General features: G+C 40.7%; 1 protein-coding gene across 1 annotated transcript; it reads right to left on the bottom strand.

Annotated features, from left to right (window-relative positions):
* Window positions 1-4,324: 4,324 nt before the first annotated feature.
* Kbtbd8 (kelch repeat and BTB domain containing 8) lies at window positions 4,325-15,889 on the bottom strand. Its single transcript, NM_001109250.3, has 4 exons — window positions 15,835-15,889; window positions 15,095-15,305; window positions 9,470-10,584; window positions 4,325-6,449 (listed from the first exon to the last, which is right to left on the bottom strand). Exons 1-4 carry the CDS (start codon window positions 15,848-15,850, stop codon window positions 5,986-5,988), a joined length of 1,806 nt encoding a protein of 601 aa, NP_001102720.2. The 5' UTR covers window positions 15,851-15,889; the 3' UTR covers window positions 4,325-5,985.
* Window positions 15,890-19,041: the final 3,152 nt, after the last annotated feature.

Here is a 19,041-nt window from a genome sequence, read left to right as displayed (position 1 = left end):
TCGAGTTAATAAAAAAAAAAAGTAAAAAAAAAAAAAGAAATATCCAAGTTAATAAAGATGAAAAAAAAAAAAGAGGGAGAGAGAGGAAGAGGAAGAGAAAGAGAAGATCTTTCAAATCTTTTCAGCCGAGTCACAGAGGCAAAGATTAAAACAGAGACTGAAGGAACACCCATTCAGAGCCTGCCCCACATGTGGCCCATACATATACAGCCACCCAATTAGACAAGATGGATGAAGCAAAGAAGTGCAGACCGACAGGAGCCGGATGTAGATCGCTCCTGAGAGACACAGCCAGAATACAGCAAATACAGAGGCGAATGCCAGCAGCAAACCACTGAACTGAGAATAGGACCCCCGTTGAAGGAATCAGAGAAAGAACTGGAAGAGCTTGAAGGGGCTCGAGACCCCATATGTACAACAATGCCAAGCAACCAGAGCTTCCAGGGACTAAGCCACTACCTAAAGACTATACATGGACTGACCCTGGACTCTGACCTCGTAGGTAGCAATGAATATCCTAGTAAGAGCACCAGTGGAAGGAGAAGCCCTGGGTCCTGCTAAGACTGAACCCCCAGTGAACTAGACTGGTGGGGGGAGGGTGGCAATGGGGGGAGGATGGGGAGGGGAACACCCATAAGGAAGGGGAGGGGGGAGGGGGATGTTTGCCCGGATACCGGGAAAGGGAATAACACTCGAAATGTATATAAGAAATACTCAAGTTAATAAAAAAAAAAAGAAGTGCGACAATGTATATGACGCATATGTGGTGTACAGAGAAGGCAGTGGGAAGGAGCTGTGAAGATAAGCTTTGCACAACTATTGCTCAAAGGAAACCTTTCTCCCTGACTCTAAACTCTAATAACGTTTTCTTTCAAATTCAAACCAAGCCTCTTACCCAGCCTGTGCTGTTACTCTAAAGTATGAAGATACACAGAAAGGTCATTCTACACCATTATGTCAACTTCACTCTGTCAGAGAAGTCACCTTCCCCACACTCTCACTCCTCTGCCCTGCCCACTTCGACAACAGCTGCCCATGAAGAGTGGTGGAGGTAGGGTCAGAGGTGACGATTGAGAAGGTGGGGCCACAGAGCGTGCGTACTCAGATGCTTATTTTGGTTTCGTCATCAATGAAGTCATTTGTACTTGAGACTTTACAGTTATGTTGGAATAAAAAAAAATGAAAAAAAAAAAGAAAGTATCTTGAGTGAAGTAACCCAAAAGCACATGCATGATATGTCCTCCTTCTAAGTAGATATTAGCCATAAACTACAATATAACCATGTTATAAGCAACAGACCTAAAGAAGCCAAATAACAAGGAGGGTACAAGAGATGTTTGAATCTTTCTCAAAAGGGGAAACAAAATAGAAACTGACGATCAATGGAAGGAGGGTCTGGGTGGAAGAGGGGACGGGGAGGGGAGCAGGAGATCAAATGTAGTGAGAGCAGGGGAGAGAGAAGGAAGATCAGCTTGGGTGGAGGGCAATCTCTAGGATGTGCCAGAAATCTGGGATGGACAGAGGTCCCAGTGTCTAAGGGGGAGACTCTAGCTGAGATTCTTAAGAGTGGGCAATACAGGTCCTGAAGTGGTCACTTCCTGTGTCAAGGCAGGACTCTCAGTGGAAGGATACGGACAGCAACCCACCCATAAAGCCTTCAACCCAAAACGTGTCCTGCCTACGAGATATGGAGGGCCAAATATAAAGCAGACTGAAGGAATGGCCAACCAATGACTGCCCCATGAGCAAGAACCAATCCCTAACACAATTATAACACGCAGTTAGCCTAACTGTCCTCTGAGAGGCTCTACCAACAGCCAACGGAGAGAGATGCAGACTCACACCCAAACATTAGATGGAGCTCAGGGAGTCTTACAGAATTGGCAGAAAGATTGAGGGATCTGCAGAGGACTTTGGGGACTCCACAGGAAGACCAAGGGAGTGACCCTGGACCCTTGGTACTCCCAGAGACTGAATCACCAACCAAAGAGTGAACACCAGCTGAACCTAGGCCCTGTACATATGTAGCAGATGAGCAGCTTGGTCTTCATGTGCCATCCCCAAACTGGAGCAGGAGCTGTCCCTGAGCCTGCTGCTTGCCTGCCTGCCTGTGGATCCCACACCCCTAAATGGACCACCTTGTCTGGCCTCAGTGGGAGAGGATGTGCCTAGACCCACAGTGACTTGATGTGTGTAGAGGGTGTTGGTACCCAGAGTGGGGCTTCTTCTCAAAAGGGGAAGAAGGAATGGGGAAGAACTTGCATAAGGGGGTATTGGGGGGGAAAGGAAGGGCTAATATCAGGTTGGAAAGGGGGTAAATTTAATAAAAAACATGCAGTAGCGAATAAGACAAAATCCTTGACTTTGTGGTTTTAATAAGGGGAAAGATGTGTGAAATATAGGAAGAGACAGACAGAATGGGAAGGATCTGGAACACAGAATGATCATTACGATTCCTCTAGCAAGTTGATATTTTAAACTTTAAAATTTTTCATCTCTGTACTGTGTATTTGTGTTCACATGTGCACCTCATGCCCCAGGAGGCCGAACACCTAGAAATAAGTTACAGTTCTGACCTTCTGTGTGGGTGCTAGGAATTGAACCCTCAGACCTCTGAAAGAGTAGACAGTGCTTTTTAAAATTCCAGCCATTGCTCCAGCGCAGTCTGTTATTTTAATACAGACAGATGGGGTAATTATAAGGCCTTCTCTGATTAATAACATAGCAAGGTTAAAGGCCCTGGTGTTGGAAATACTTGGCATGTCTGAGGAATATCATGGTTAATGTGGCTAGAATCTAGTGAGTTCAAGAAGTTACAATGAGGTCCAAGAGATTGTACTGTAAGGCTAATACTGGTCAGGAGCTTAGCTCCCATGTGGAGGTGGGATGCCATGGGATCTGAGTAGGAAGAGGGACACAACCCTGACTTCAGAACTATTCAAATGTGTGGAAAAATAGACCACATGGGTCAAGGGTGCAAAAAAGAAGGAAAACCCCTGAAGTGGCAATTGGACACAGCCTGACAGAACAGGCTTAGTCTAGGGTAACACGAAGAGGATGAGGATGCTCCAGAGGAAGCAGCAGAACCTTTTGGGATGGGATAGAAGAACGGCATCGAGGACGTTTTAGGCTAGATCAGAATAAAGGAGTTGTTGGTAATACTAACTAGTTCATGTTATGCCACAAGTCAGATATTTAACAGGTTAAAATATTTCATTCTACCATGACATGAGATAGTTTGTGATTTTCACCAAATTTTAATTTTGCAAAAATCATTCTTCAGATCAGTTTACAACACTGGCAGTTTTCAATCAGAAAAGGTTTTATTACAAGAAACAATGACATCAGGTAAAAATGCAAAAATTGTGCAATTACAGCAAAATGTTTAAAAATATCTACACATTTGCCCCATAGGACTACAGTACTTACTACATACCTGAGCACTGAATATTGAATGCCATCTTAAACTCCTCATGTGGGACTCTGGTTCCTTACAGATCACATCCACTTTTCCTCATGCACCAATGAAATCAACTTGATGTTTACACATCAACTTTGTAGGATAACAAGAAACAAAGACAGACATAAATAATAATTTCTTCAATCCTACAACATAGTTACACCTAGTTCAGTTTTCTTTGTATAGAACTGTATAGGAAAAGTGCTGTGTACATTCAAATCCAGAAACATAGTTAACGTGGGCTTGGCATTGGTTAGATCTTTAATTCTGCTGTAGCCATTGTGCCTTTTACTGACAGTTTCATACTATGAAAATGTACCTTAAATTTCTACACATAAACCCACATATATCACTAATCTCAGTTTCCTAGGACCTTTTCTGAAATCATTTTAAAAGTGGCAAAATATCCCAGCTATGTAATGTAAACAAAGAGTTCATACAAAATTCAATATATATTCTACTCCCATAGCAAATTCTAAACCTTGGCTTTGATACACTATTCTTAAATGATTCCCTCAACATACAGTTATGACAAAAGGACCGACTGTTGTACAGATCAACAGAATAAGTCTAGTGTAGAATTAGCCACAGTGTATTTGTTCTCTTACATATCGTACGGTACATATACATTGCTAACTCAATGTTCTACATCAGGTATTCAAGTAATGAATTTTCCTAAATACAGAGATTGTCAAAGTGGCAGGAAATCTTAGATACTCAACAAAGCTTTCAAAAATAAATTACATGGATATTTCTTGTAAAAATTATCTTCCCTCTCATTAGCAATACAAAACTATAATGTAATTCAAAAAATTCACAGAAATAACCCTAAAACAGCATGAAAAAAGAAAACACAAGACAAACTAGAGAGGTTAAAAAAAATATATTGGTTGACAAAGTTTACAAAGAGATTAGGAGAAGCCACACATACACAGTCATTCTGCGAATGCTGTCCACTTGAACTGCTTCAGAGAGCTCTCCGCTTGCAGGGCCGCTGTAAAGCAGTCTACAGTTTCTGGAAAAGGAGGTATGTGATGCAAGAGGCTATGCTTTCCATTCGTTCACAGTATCTATCACCGCACGCTTCGTGTAAGACTTTATTCCCAATATAAACCATGCCAATTTTCTTCAGGAGAAATCAAACTGATTCTCTTTAAAATTGTTCTGAGGACAGGCTCTGCCTTATGTGTAATATTCTTTATCAGTTATAGGAATAGTAATGAGTATGTTGTCAACCTAAATGCCTGCCTTAGGTAAAAAAGGAGTTAATGTTAATATTCCTAACTAATTTTGAGACACTTATCAGTTCAATATGAACAGCGCCTTAGTACCTAGAGTACAGAAACCTATGACTCTGTTCATTCAACTCATCCCTCCTTCTACATCACCTTCAGATACAAGTGTCTCAACATACAAATATTCATCACTGTTGAGTGCAAAAAATAGAGGTTGTAACTGTCATAGGAACCTTAGAAGCCACTGAATTATTAGACCACTCCAAGACTCTTGTTTCTGGAAAACAGAATTTTGTAAGTAGGTGTTAAAACTTCACAGTATTAGTTAACTTTCACGATACTAGCAATGACTGGAAAGGTAGAGGATGGAAAAAGTTTGGGCAACAAAACAGCCCGTGTTAGTGCAAACTTGGAATTGTAAAACTGAATCCAGTTAGACTAATGGCCATCGGCCAGATCCTATCACACAAATAGCAGACCTTGTGGAGTCACAAGGTAAAGTGCCACAACCATGGAACTAGCATGCTAATCCGAAAGAGAAACATTGACTCATAAACCATTTAAATCAATCTAACGACACGTGAATTAACTTATACGAGCACCAGTCACCTGCAAATCTGAGCCCTATCTGGGATTTTAATGAGACAGTGTTAGCACTTGAAAAAGTTATGGACAGAAAAACTGCCACTTTAACCTTGTAGCTTAACTTAAAAGTTACATGAGAAATATGAAACAATCTGAAGTTCGTTCTGAAAACTGAGTTTTCCTTCAGTCTGACAGAGCACATTTAAATCTCGTACACTTGAAAACAGCACACAAAAATATATATGTAAATAGATATAAATAGTAAGACTGAGGATCTAAGTTAGTGCTTCTCTGTGTTAGAGAGATCACAGCTAAATAAATGATATTGCCTCATATTGTTACCCGTATTTAAAATAAAAAGTCACGTTAACCAGTTTGGATTTCTCTACCCAGGAATACTCTGCTTTTCAAGAGTGCATAGTTGTCTTGAATTCACCTGGTTTCTCAGCAACTATTTATCACAAAATTCTAGGATGATACTTTTATGCCAGGGGTGGAAAAATGCTGATAATTGCACTTTGTTACCTTTCCTGACTAAAATGAAAAAATCATGAAGGTAAAAGCAAATCCCTCCCAACACCACTATCTTTACGAGCACCCATTTCTGAATACAAAACTGTTAGCTTTCTTCAATGTTGACAGCATTTCCTAAACAAGCTTCCTTAGTATGAGAGATGCCAGTGACGTGCTTTGGCCTGCTATTTATTAAAGAACTTTCTGAAGACACTGAGGATAGAGTTTAGCCACTGCACACTCAAAATGGCGGCCAAGGTCCCACAGCCGATCTGGGGTCTCATACACTTTCATCCACTGGTCAGCGATGTCATCATACTGGTAAAGAGAATTTTTCCTGCTGGTTCTGAAGATATGTTCTTCAACAGTCACTTGAGTAGCTCGCACAAATAAATGAAGTTTATTCTGGAAAAGTACCAGCTTAAGGTATGGATTTATAGACTGATCACAAGGAAAGTCCTTTTTTCGAGTCCATTTATTTAGCTCAATATCATAGGCTTCAACAGTAAACACACGCTGATGATTTCCACAGGTTCCAGCTATGTAGTAGATGGAGTCTTTATACACAGCCGCTAAGCCCTGGATTCTAGGCACAGTCATGGGGGTTAAAAATCCCCAGTAGTCTTTTTGAGGCTCATAGAAGAGGAAAAATTCTCCTAAAAAAGAAAAGGGAAACAATTATGTACATTTTCATGTTTAGTTGTATCTTTAATTCCAACCTCAGAAGACAATATTTTCCTTCCAAATTCTTGACTCCTAGAATATACAAAGTAACAGTAATACTACACCCAATCTGCACTGGGATGTATGACCCAGGAGGAGTAAGGCAGGCAACATGAACACATACAACTTAACCATAAAAAATACATCACATACATGTGTGGTACTTGGTTAGAAAATAGCATATGGAATTGTTTAGATTTGAACTTGTGGTCACTCGTGTGTTTATGTCAATGTTGTTATAAAGCAAAGACAACAAACAATTTATGGACTTGATAGTCAGTTACTCTTCTAAACTGACAATAAAAAGGTGTGTGCACTGAGCCAGACTGTCAATAGGAAAATGTCTGTAAGAATTAAAATAGTGAATATTGCCAAGATCTTGCTAATGATATAACACTGCTTTGTTTTTTGATAAGGTCTCTAGCCTGAACTCAGGCTCATCTTCACTTTGAAATCCTCCTACCCTACCCTCCCAAGAGCGGGAATTAGAGGTATGGGCAGCTATGTGAAGCTTAATGGGAACACAGAATAATGTCTCATGATAGTAGGTAACAGCTCTATGGAGACTAGAGTCTAGAGACAGGCAGTTATAGGCAGAGCAGGCTGGAATATTCTCTCTGAAGTGCTTGACACTCTAAGTACTGCAGATCTCAGAGTATCTACATGTACATAAATATCCTGGGGATTACTCCATGTCAAAACACGGATTACTACGGTATCTTTAGTGCCTGCGTTTAGACTGTGACCTCTTATAAGGTTGGGTATAAAATGTAGAACCACATCAAAAAAGTCTCGAATTTCAAAATTCAGATTTCAGATTTTGGCATTTTACATTAGGAATGCTCAATCTGTAAGACATAACCTTCTTTGACAGTTATCACCAGGTTATATATGTAAGAAGGTTTTGTAGGTTAGAAAAGAATATTAGAGTCTAAGTAAAGCTTCCCTTTAAACTATTCTAAAGTAAGGACATTCTCATCTATAGATTAAATTACATACTTAATAAGAGTGACGTTTCAACCTCACTTTTATTTAAGCCCTAACCTTTGCTTGCATATTACCTTTTCTTTCTACTATGACTTATATTCTGGTGTTCTTGATAAAGAACATGGGAGTTAAGACATCTTATATGACCCAGTTGTCTACACATTTCTTATACCTCTGGCTACAAATTATTCGCTCTGGTGCATAAATGTATTAAGTTATTGCTGTTTTGCTATAATATTTACATTAATATACAGCCTACATACTCCAATTAGGAGCCTTAAAATTATCTCTATAAACTATTTTTGCCAGTACCACATATGGGTGGGGGTGGGACATACTTCACACTTCACACTTCATCACACTAGATATAACCATTCCTATATTTTACAAAGATAAATCCAAACCATGCTTTCATTTTAACTAAAGTACATTAGTACTATACCTTAATTAATTCTACAAAATTAATAAGCAACTTAAATCAAACATATCCGGGCTTCTCTGAGAAATTTTAAGTCAAAGGATTAGAGCAAAGAATATCATTTTTAAAAATGGGATAGAGCTTAAAAATAATCATGTATATTTTCATGAAAACCTACATTGTTCCTGATTTATTAAAGTAGTCATATAAGGAAATATGTGAATATAATCCCTTAAGAAACATAGTAAATAAGAATTTTGGAATAATCTAAACTGCATTCAAAATTCCAACAACTAAAATATTCTTAGAAAATGTAAAGGGACTGGGGGTCAGCAGGTCAGGTGCTTGCAATGTAACCTATGTGAGTTCAGACCTTTAGGATCCATGAAAAAGCAGGGCACGGTGGCACACCTACATAACCACAGCAGTGAAAAAGCAAAGAAAGTCAGACTCCTGAGGGACCTGGAGGCAAGCTAGTCGACTTAATTGTTAAGCTCCAGTGTCTGTGAGAGCCTGTCTCAAAAAATAAGGTGGCCAACAATAGAAACAGCCAATGTTAATAATGTCTGACCTGCACACTCGTATACATACAATTTTTAAAAAGCTAAGATCTAAAGATGATAATCTCAAGCCTTTGTAATAAAGTTTCATAACTAGTGAAACTCTTTGTGGGCACTGGAATGTGAGTGAGCAGCTAAGAGCACTAGCTGCTCTTTTAGAGGGCTTAAGTTCAAATCTCAGCATCCACAGGACAGCTCACACCATCTGTGACTCTAGTTCCAGGGTTCTCCTCTTTTGGCTTCTGCAGTCACCAAGTATGCATGTGGTATATACGCATACACTCAAGCAAAATGCCTACATAAGATTCAAAACAAACAAAAACCTGGTAGAACTGGAAATAGAGCTCAGTGTTTAAAAGCACTTGCGGCTCTACTCTTCCAGAGGACCTGGGTTCAGCTTCCAGAACCCTCATGGCAGTTTACGACTGTCTATAACTCCAGCTCCAGGTGATCCAACACCTTTGGCCTCTGTGAACACGGCATGCACCTGGTACACAGACATAAATGCAGGCAAAATGTTCAGACATATAAAAGAAAAATAAACCTTGGAAGAAAAACAAAGCTCCTTGGTAAATGAACAGTCAATTCCAGTAAACTCAATCAGTAAGTTCTATAAAAGAGTTGTAGCCAAGTCTCTTGATTATATTATTAAAGAACAAAAATAGCCGGGTGATTAGCCTTTGCTTATTGTTTATTTTAAAATGCTCCAAAGTAGTCAGTAATAAACTATTACTTATTATGCTTTTAAAAACTTTATATGAGATCTGAACATAACTCAAAAACAAAGGACCAACCATTTCAGTAACTTAAAAATATTTTAAAAATTTAAATGTTTTTGACCTTGATTTTCTACGTGAATGTTCTAGCACAGTCTATGGTTAGGAAGTATTAAGTACTACTAGGAGTATCGCCTGCTTTGCTATCGTCAAGGAAACCACCCTTGCCATATAAACATAACCCTTTGATGAAGAATCCTTATGCTACCTACCCTGTAAAACGTAGATTTTTTCTTTGTGCTCCACAGCATTATGAAACTCCATTGCAACTGGCATGGCGCAAACAGTCATCCAGCAATTCTCTCTGCTATCATAGCATTCCACAGACTTCAGTGAGTTTCGTCCATCGCCTTCGTAAACACGCCCTCCAATTGCATACATTTTACCACAGCAATATACTAGTTTGCAGCCTATTCTGGCCCGAAGCAAGGATGGCTTGGAAAGCCATCGGTTGGTGGAATGGTCATACATCCAAAAATCATTTTCTGCTTTGTGATCAATGGACACCTCACTGCTGCTTGGCCTGTACCCTCCTGCAATGTATATGTCATTATCTGGTGATACAAGAATCCCAACTTCTCTTAGGTCATTTGGTGGTTTGCATAGTTTAAACACTCTTCCTGTGACTATATCTAGACAAGGCACTGTTTGCTTCTTTCCTGAGTGTTTGTGTGCAGCATCAAAACATATGATCATTTCGGAAGCTGTCATTCCAAGCCTCTGAGTACAGCCATTGGTGTTGGATGGTCCCTTTTCTCCACAGCTTTTGACTATGGCCTGCGCAAACCGAGGAGGAATTTTCTCAATAAATGCATCTTCCATTAGAGGAAAACGTATACATTTGGCAAAAATTTCTGGAAGGTGTACTTCTCTTTCATTCTGCTCATGTTCAAACCACCTTATAATGCTTTCATAAACATGTTCTTCCCGGTCTACATTTAAGTCATCACTATCTAGTATGCTTATGAGTTGGTCTTTTGTCAGCTGGAGAAACTCTTGTTCTTTGGTGACACACAGGAACTTTTTACGGATGTATTCTTTCGATCGATCTCCAAGTTCCTGATGACCATAATGATCAGCAAAGATAAAGACTCCAATAGAATTCTGTGGATCCAGATGACTAATCATATACTTGGCGCACTGGTCTTGGATGGAAGGAATCTGGAAGATGCTGGCTGTAGTGAACAGGGCTTGCACATTGGCCTCTGTCAGAATAACCCTAGAGGTATACGCATAATTCAATACCAAACCCATCGATTCAGCTTCAACACCGATGATCCGCACTTCTTTCTGAGTACTTTCTGTAAGGCCGCTAGTGAACATGGATCTAAGAAAGAGAAAGATTAATGTTTTATATGTACACAAATAGAAATCACCACACATACAAGCCCTCCTGACAGCTGATCATCTAGCACAGACTTAAATCCAAAAAGCTGTTTTCAGGGTCATTCCATCTTATGCCAAAGGAGTTAAAAACACACAATCTAAAAATACGGTACCCTGGCCGATTGCTTCACGCTCACAATCACCTGGGGAACCACAGCTGACGGAAGGGCCCTGTGAAGCCCCCGTCTGTCTCTTTCTCTGCAACAAGCTATGGGGATTCTTTTGGGGTGGTGGTCCTTCACCTACCAAGGCTGGAAAATAGCCTTAATCGACAGAGTAACTGCATAATTGTGACTGAAGAAACAAACTTTGAAGCCACATTCTTTCAAGTACTTCTGTAACTCCCCGACTCCCACATATCCCTAAGTAACATCCCTGGGATTTTTTTTTTTAATTAATTTATTCAATATAAGTACACTGTAGCTGTCTTCAGACACACCAGAAGAAGGCATCAGATCTTATTACAGATGGCTGTGAGTCACCATGTGGTTCCTGGGATTTGAACTCAGGACCTCTAGAACAGTCAGTGCTCTTAACCGTATCTCCTGCCCACATCCCTGGAATTTATTGTCCTAATCCAGATAGCCACTTGTCCCTGACATTTCTTGACAACTGTACTTCACTTTCTTGTAAAAATAGCTCTGGGCAAATAAAACTAATAAGATTCATATAAGAATCTCTTGCTAATTAGATTTTGTGCTAACTGGGTTTCTCATCTCACCAAAGAGTCTATATAAGAAGGGGAGGCAGAAGGGCAGGATTCTCTTCTTACATGCTAGCTATAGAAGGAGAAACTGTAAGTGACATACTTCAGATCTGATTGTCCTTATAGCACCCATCCAAACTTCCAGTCAAATTGCCTTATGGATAATGGACCTTATATTGTCAAATCTCAGAAAAAGTTCAAGACACAATCAAGACAGCAAAATGAGTACTAAGCACAACAAGCCAGTCTAATAAAATCTTTGATGGCCCAGGGAACATTATATTGTGTGAACAAATTAAATTTCATCTCAGAAAGAGAACAGCAGTCTTCAAAGACCCATATTTTTCACCTACACCTTTTAAAAGCCCATTTTACTTACACTTTAAAAACCCTTCCTTAATAGATATACTTCATTTTCTCAGTTCCTGTAATTTAGTTGTAATAAGTTTAATTGTAATAAGTTCCTGTATTTTACCTATTTATATCCATACAAAAAAAATTATGATAGGGTTAATATGCTTTTTTCTAAAGAGTTTAACACTTAATACGTCACTGATTCTTTGGAAATTATTTTTAAATTCCCCAACGTACAACCTTAAGACTAAGCTTCTTAGAGGAGTACAGTGGTGATGATCCCAATTAGTGGAAGGCTGAGGTGGGAGGGCAAGCACAAGTTCATAGCATCCTGAGCAACAGTGAATTCCAGAACAGCCTGGGCATACACTTTAGTTTGGACTTAGTTCTTGTTTTAAATAAATATATTTTTCAAAACTTCTTTCCCAAACATTAAACAGATAAAATACTTGGACTTTTAAGTATTACTCATTTGTAAACATCATTAGCTTTCTGTAAGGTTTCACTCTAAAGAAACTTTCGTTGTTACTATTTTAAGACAAGATCTTTTCACATAGCACTGATTGTCCTGGAACTATGTAGACTATGGTGGCCTCAAATTCAGAGATGTCCCTGCTTCTGGCTCCCCATGTGCTGGGATTAAATGCATGTACTCCCGCATCCAACCATTCCAGTAAACTCTTAACAATTTTTTTCTTAAAGTCTTATGAGAAAATGTATGTGTTTTTACTTTTTTTTTATAAGAAAAGGTATGTGTTTTTACTCTCTTTGGAAAGCATCTGGGGTGCTTACTAGATACTTGAATTGGTGAGGTATCTGGGATAAAAGTAACTGAGATCTAGACATTTTATACTTGTTTTGTAGTATTGTGAAAAGTATCCTAAATGAGAAAATGGGCAGACACCTTTGAAGGTCCCACATACATAGGGATTTTTTTTCCTTAAGATTTTATTCTTTTTATTTATGTACATATGTGTGGGGGTGGGTGGGAGTGGAGAATTGTTCACATGTGACTGTAGGATTGTTCACATGTGACGGAGTTTAGAAAAGGGCATTAGGTCCCCTGGAATTAGTTACAGCTGGTTGTTAGTGGCTTGATACAGGTGCTGAGGATGAAATTTGGGTCCTCTGCAAGAGCAGTGTGCTCTTAACCACTGAGCCATTTCCCCAGCCTTCAATATATGGAATTTTAATATGTAATATGAGAAACCTTGAGGATACAAGGGCCCAACTTGGTGTATAGACTATGTATCTTTTTACTTTAATAATGTAAAGTTTAGGTTTAATATTACCCCTTGACTGAAAAAACCAAATGTTCCTATGTTTGAGCTGCTTTTAAATTCAGGGGTTTAATGACTCACCTACACAGCTATCAATTAAAAAGAAAACTGTAGCCCTTGCTTAGGTACAGACTGGTTCCCAAGAGAGAACATCATCTCATGTCCCTTTACCATGGGGCCACTACTGCCTTCAGCAGGCTAGGCTAACAACAGGGCAGCAGTCTGATACCTTGACGAGTTCCCTAACGGGTTCTTCATGCACTTGATACATTGGGAGTACTTCCTTGCACAAAATCCCAAGTAACAAAAACTTCTCAGTTCTAATTTTAACACATAGTAGATCAGGAAGCAGCCACATCAAATTTCCAGCTGTTCTGAGTCTTTCCCCTGCAATGCAAGGCTTGAAAATTAAGTATGATTTCTGCGATTCCCACATCAGGGAAGCCAAGAAACTTTTGTGCAGAAAGGAGAACTTAGTTTTTCAGTCCTTTAGCAACATCTTTATGTGAATGGTATTTCAAACCATTTTTTAAAGATCTGTTAGAAACTAAAATCTACTGTAACTATAGTTCTTTTATGTAGGCATTCAAATCGAATTTTAATTATCCATGACATTTATAATGGTATCCTCTAGAGAATAAGGTTTCAATGAGATGTTTACTTTGAAGTCTTAATTTATTTATGTTTTTTTTACTATTCAAAGAGAATATAGTTTTGTTTCATTTTTTTTAAATATCAGAAACCTGGAGACCCACTTGACCCATTCCATTAAGTGTCACACAATAAGTCTAATTTTAGAATATAGTTCTGCCATTTGAATGACTTAGGTATCACTCATCTGGATTTTTCCATATGCAAATGGAAATTAACTGTATAGAGATAAGTTTATTAAGATTATAGAAGACAAGACATATCAAGCAAGCTTCATTCAGAGTTTGATAAGGAGCAACTCTGCCATATATTCAAAGGCACACAAGACTAGCAGCAGTGGTTCTGTATGTTTTTTTTTTTTTTTCTGGCTTTCTATCCTGTAATAATCAATGACCTACCCAAGGCAAGTCTAATAGGTTTTAAGTATCAGAACTGATGTTAACTGTATCCACCCCAGCATTCTGAGAAAGAGGGACCACCCCCACACATATGTACATAAATAAAAAGAATAAAATCTTAAGGGAAAAAAAAAACCCTATGTATGTGGGACCTTCAAAGGTGTCTGTGGGGGTGGGTGGGAGTGGAGAATTGTTCACATGTGACTGTAGGATGCCTGCCTTATAAGCACCCCAAGAGATAACGCAAGAGTATGGCTGACTAGATAGTCTTCCTATCATTCACAAACCACTTTTGTATGCTGAAGGGCTTTTAGAAACGAGCACCTGAAACAAAACCTATTCCAATCATCTGTTCTTAAATGAGAACTTAGTTTTCAGACCCAAAACTTTCACTTTTCAGTATTTTATGGTAAAAGTAAATAGAACAAAAGAGTGAAGGAAGCATGAACTATTTATTTCTGGGGATCCTGGAAAGACATAACTAACCTTTATTTTATTTCACTACTTTTTACAAAACTCCATGGCATTAAAATAATCTAAATTCCTAGTTTACTTGTAAAGTAACACGTTCCTATGTTTTAAACTCTAAAAAAAAAAAAAAAAAAAAGTTTTATGTACTAAAAACCAAACGGAAAAAAAAAACCACATCACAGATATTTAAAATTCTAGATCGTTCTCTAATGACCCAGTGATTGAAACACTGTATATCCACGTTGACCAGTATAGCAGTCACCAGCCACATGTAGCTGTCTGTACAGGTGCCATGTTTTAGTATAGGTGAATTTAATTTTAAAGCATTTTAATTTTTTTCACGTGACCGGCAGCATCCATATTGGGAACACCTCCCAAGTCCACTAAAACTCCAACTATCTGAATTCTAGGATCCCACCTCAAAACAAGAGCTCATTAATAAAACAAGCCCTGTTATCTACTCTCAGGAAATAAACGCATTGCTTGCCTTCATTTATTTGCCCCAACTCAGTATCACAACTAAGTGGGCAATACTGGGGATGAAAGGGATTCCCGTCCGGATAGTAATAGAAGTTTCTACCGTCGTCATACCTGAAGTACGGGCTGATTGCAGCAAGAACGTTTCTATGACAGGAAAATGTTTTCCCGTGATCCACTTCCACTACAATGTCTGTCAACTGTCCTTCATCGTACATTGTTTTGAGTTGCTTAAGAATACTGCAAGCATGGAAAGGGTCCATGGTATCGTTGGCTGTGTCTGAAGATGGAATCCCATTCGGTGTTGGGGAAGACTTACTTAAATCTAGGAGAAAAATCGCACAACCACAAGAAGTTCGAAGCCAGTTTATGGGGTTCCCCCCCCCCCACCAACCCTTACACAAATGCCCGTGTGTAGGCACAGGACCGCCGACATAGGCTCTGGGAGCCGAAAGCTCAACAAGGGCGAACAAGTTCCCAGGCCGGAGCGCTCCTTGGGAGCCCGGCGAGCCCGGACCGCCGCGCTCGCAGAGGGAGCGTGTGAGGCGAGCCAGCCGAGCCGGCGGCTGTGCGCGGGGACTCGGCTCCGGGCCGAGCGCGGGGCGGGAGCCTCCCGAGGGCAGCGCGACCGAGGGCGACTGCCAGGGCACCCCTCAACCGCCTCGCGGGCGGCCGGTACCCAGACACCCGATCTCCGCGGGCGCGCCGCCCACCACCCTCCTCCCCATTCATCCTCGCCTCCTCGCCCGCCGCCTCTCCATCCTTCCCTCCCGCCTTACGGCCGCCTCTTCAGGTCGTGGCCCGCGCCCGCGCTCCTGCTCCGACACTACCAGCGGCCGTACCACGCCACCCACCTGCCGACGCGGCCATTTCTCCAAGGGGCCCCGGCTCCGGTTATTTAAAGAGGAAATGTCATTGCGTTTAGCTTGCTCCCGGGTTCCGGCTCTACTAAGGGCCGCCTAACCAATGAGTGTGGCTGACCAAGCCGGCTCCTCCCCGAGCCTCAAAATACCTGAATCTGATTGGTCAGTATTCTTGTACCGGCGTGTCGGGAAATGTAGTTTTAAGGCCCCCGTTCCCGCGTGCTCCTTGTCGGGCAGAGGACCAAGCCGAGCATTTCTATTGGCTAGCTGGGCAGAGGAGAGTCCCGAGCCCGCCAGCCTGTGCTTGTGAGATGCGCAGCACCCGCTGGGAAATGTAGTCCACTGGCTAAGATGAGCTGTCACTCTGAGACATGAAGTAGGAAAAGCTCTTATAGAGCAAAATTCCCTGGCTAAGGCCTCTCTCCTAGTCTCGACTCCGTTTTAAAAATAATTTTCTTCATACCCCTAATTCCCTATCCCGGACTAGATTCCTGTATGAAAACGCGCTCTGCACGAGGGCTATGAAACCCGGAAAAGTTGGAAATGGTCAGGAAGGCTGTTATCCAAAAATCAAAGGATCTAAGCACCCCCGACCCCGACACACACACACACACACACACACACACACACACACACGCACGCACGCACGCACGCACGCACGCACGCACACACACACGCGCACACACACACACACACACCTCGAAAATATCGGTAGGCCTCTGATGAGTCACCTGTGACGCCCACTTGAAATTGCATCGCCTGAGCCGCATGCCCTGCTTTCCACAGATGAACCGGGGTCTAGTTACACGGCCACTCAGCACCTGAATCCACTTGGCTTGCATTTGTAGCATACCCAGAAAACACCTGTCACACTAAAGAGTAGCGGGTACTAGAGGGAGACTTAGATGATTGATTTCCGCTGGGCTTCTTGACTGTGAAGAGGGCCTCTGGCTTTCTTGTGAAGAGATGTAGGAGAGAGGCTGAGCCTGGGCGCTCCTCTGGACCATGCTCAAGTTCTGGCTCTTGCACAAGCTCTTCCAGCCCTTGAACTTAAGGTATAACAGCCGCCAATCCACATTCGGCATTCAGTCTACTTTATAGTTTTGTTTTTTTTTGTTTTTTGTTTTTGTTTTTGTTTTTTTTACAAGAAAGCAGGGTTTTTATTGTTGACTTATTGTTTTTCTTCCATTTTGTGTTTGTGTATAAGCGCGCGTGCATGTGCGTGTGCATATGCGTGTGTGCGTGCATGAGTGCGTGGATGTACTTTTTGGGGGGCAGTTCAGGTGCACATGGAGGCTGGAGATTGGTGATGGAAATCCTACAACATTGCTTCTCTACCTTATTCAGTGAAGCATGGTCTCTCAATCAAACCGAGAGAGTCTCTCTCTAGGTTGGGTTCTGGAGGATTTGAACACCTGTCCTCAAGCTTGTCAAGGCAAATACTTTCATCACTGAGCCATCTCCTCAGCCACCTTGTTGTCTGTTCTGATTTCCTCATCCTGTTTCTGGCATCTAACAGGGTTCTCTGACAAGTTCGTTCGTTCGTTCGTTCGTTCGTTTGTTTGTTTGTTTGTATATTGCTGTAAATTGAACCACAGGCACGATACAAGCACACTACCAGCCCCAAGGGAGCTCCATCTCCACCGCCAGGTGACCTTCTTAAAGGGTCTTGAGATTTCACCTATGGCTGATAAAGAATGAGAATGATTTAAAATACTTGAGTTCTATTCCCTAGGTATGCTAGAAATGTAAATAAAGTTAGTTAGTGCTATGCCGAGATGCAAATTAATGACATGTGGTGCTTCCTGGGGATTAGGGCTTAAGGACCTCACTTACAGTCCTTGCTTTTTAGACATTAAAGGCTTGCTTATCCGCATAGTCTTTGCACGATAAATTTGACTTCATTTGTTGTTTCTAACTTTGAATTTGCATTTTATGTATTCAAAAATTTAGTAAAATTCTGCTCATAATATCGAGGGCATTAAGAAAAATGGCATTAATTCTCAGTATAAATTTAGCAATTAAAAGGGAAAGCATGCATTTTGGGGAGAAGTCCTACTGGTTTTCTAACTGAAGCTCAAGTTTAACCAACAACTTTTTCAATCCTGTTAAAACTCTTTAACAGACACTTGACTAATTTTCTTCTTGCTTTTTTTTTTAACCTCAATTTTCTGTTTAATTCTGTGCTAATTAAATAATATACCTGTCCATATTGCTAAATTAAGTAAAAGAACGCTTCCTTATTCTTTAATGGACAAAGATTTGTCCATTTGGGGATGGGGCAGACTACAAAGTTACAGAAAGTAAATCTAAATTTAAGAAATAAAAATCTGTAATTACAAGTTTGCGGTTCACATGACACCCTATAAATAAACTCCACAACTGGTCGGGCAACATTGTCTAGTGAGGATTTGTTATCATTAGGATGTGCGTTTTAAATAAAAAGAATAAGTAGAAGGATCTCTGACTAAGCCAGCTCAGTCGGGTAACAGGTTCTCCAGGGTAGGGTGGAAGATTAAGAAGAAAGAAAGACAACTAAGCAATATTGTAGCACGACCTCAGCCAGTTCTGTGGCTGAGGTGGGTTTATTTTTCCCCAATCCACTTTTATAAGATTTTAATTACACTCAGGTAATAAGGTCAGTTTGAGGGAAAGGGAACAAGCAAGACAATAAACACATGTAGTCAAGGAACAAGCGAAGCAATAAACAAAGTCCTGTGATCACTGTTTCTTTTTTTTCTTTTTCTTTAAATTGGATATTTTTATTTGCATTTCAAACATTATTCCCTTTCTTGGTTTCCTTTCCATAAACCACTATCCCATTCCCCCCCCCTTCTTCTATAAGGGTATTCCCCTTTCCCAAACACCCCCCTTCCCAGGTCCCCACCCTGACATTTCCCTACACTGGGAGTCCAGCCTTTGGCAGAACCAAGGGCTTCTCCTCCCATTGGTGCCCAACAGGGTCAACCTCTGCTACATAGGCAGCTGGAGCCATGTGTCTGTTCATGTGTACTCTTTGGGTAGTGGATTAGGCCCTGGGAGCTCTGGTTGGTTGGTATTGTTGTCCTTATGGGGTTGCAAACCTCTTCAGCTCCTTCAATCCTTTCTATAACTCCTCCTCCACTGGGGACCCCATTCTCAGTTCAATGATTGGCTGCTAGCATTCGCCTCTGTATTTGTCACTTTCTGGCTAAGCCT

This window comes from Rattus norvegicus, chromosome 4, assembly GCF_021556685.1.
Source record: "Rattus norvegicus strain SHRSP/BbbUtx chromosome 4, alternate assembly SHRSP_T2T, whole genome shotgun sequence".
NCBI classification, from domain to species: Eukaryota; Metazoa; Chordata; class Mammalia; order Rodentia; family Muridae; genus Rattus; species Rattus norvegicus.
This window is presented reverse-complemented; position numbering and strand designations above follow the sequence as displayed.

What these genes read in the sequence shown, in the direction of transcription:
- Kbtbd8 (NM_001109250.3), bottom strand. An exon ending in GCAATCAGCCCGTACTTCAG is followed by an intron (nt 10,585 to 15,094) that starts GTATGACGACGG and finishes TCTCTTTCTTAG; the next exon opens with ATCCATGTTCACTAGCGGCC. An exon ending in AAAAATCTACGTTTTACAGG is followed by an intron (nt 6,450 to 9,469) that starts GTAGGTAGCATA and finishes TTTCTTTTTTAG; the next exon opens with GAGAATTTTTCCTCTTCTAT.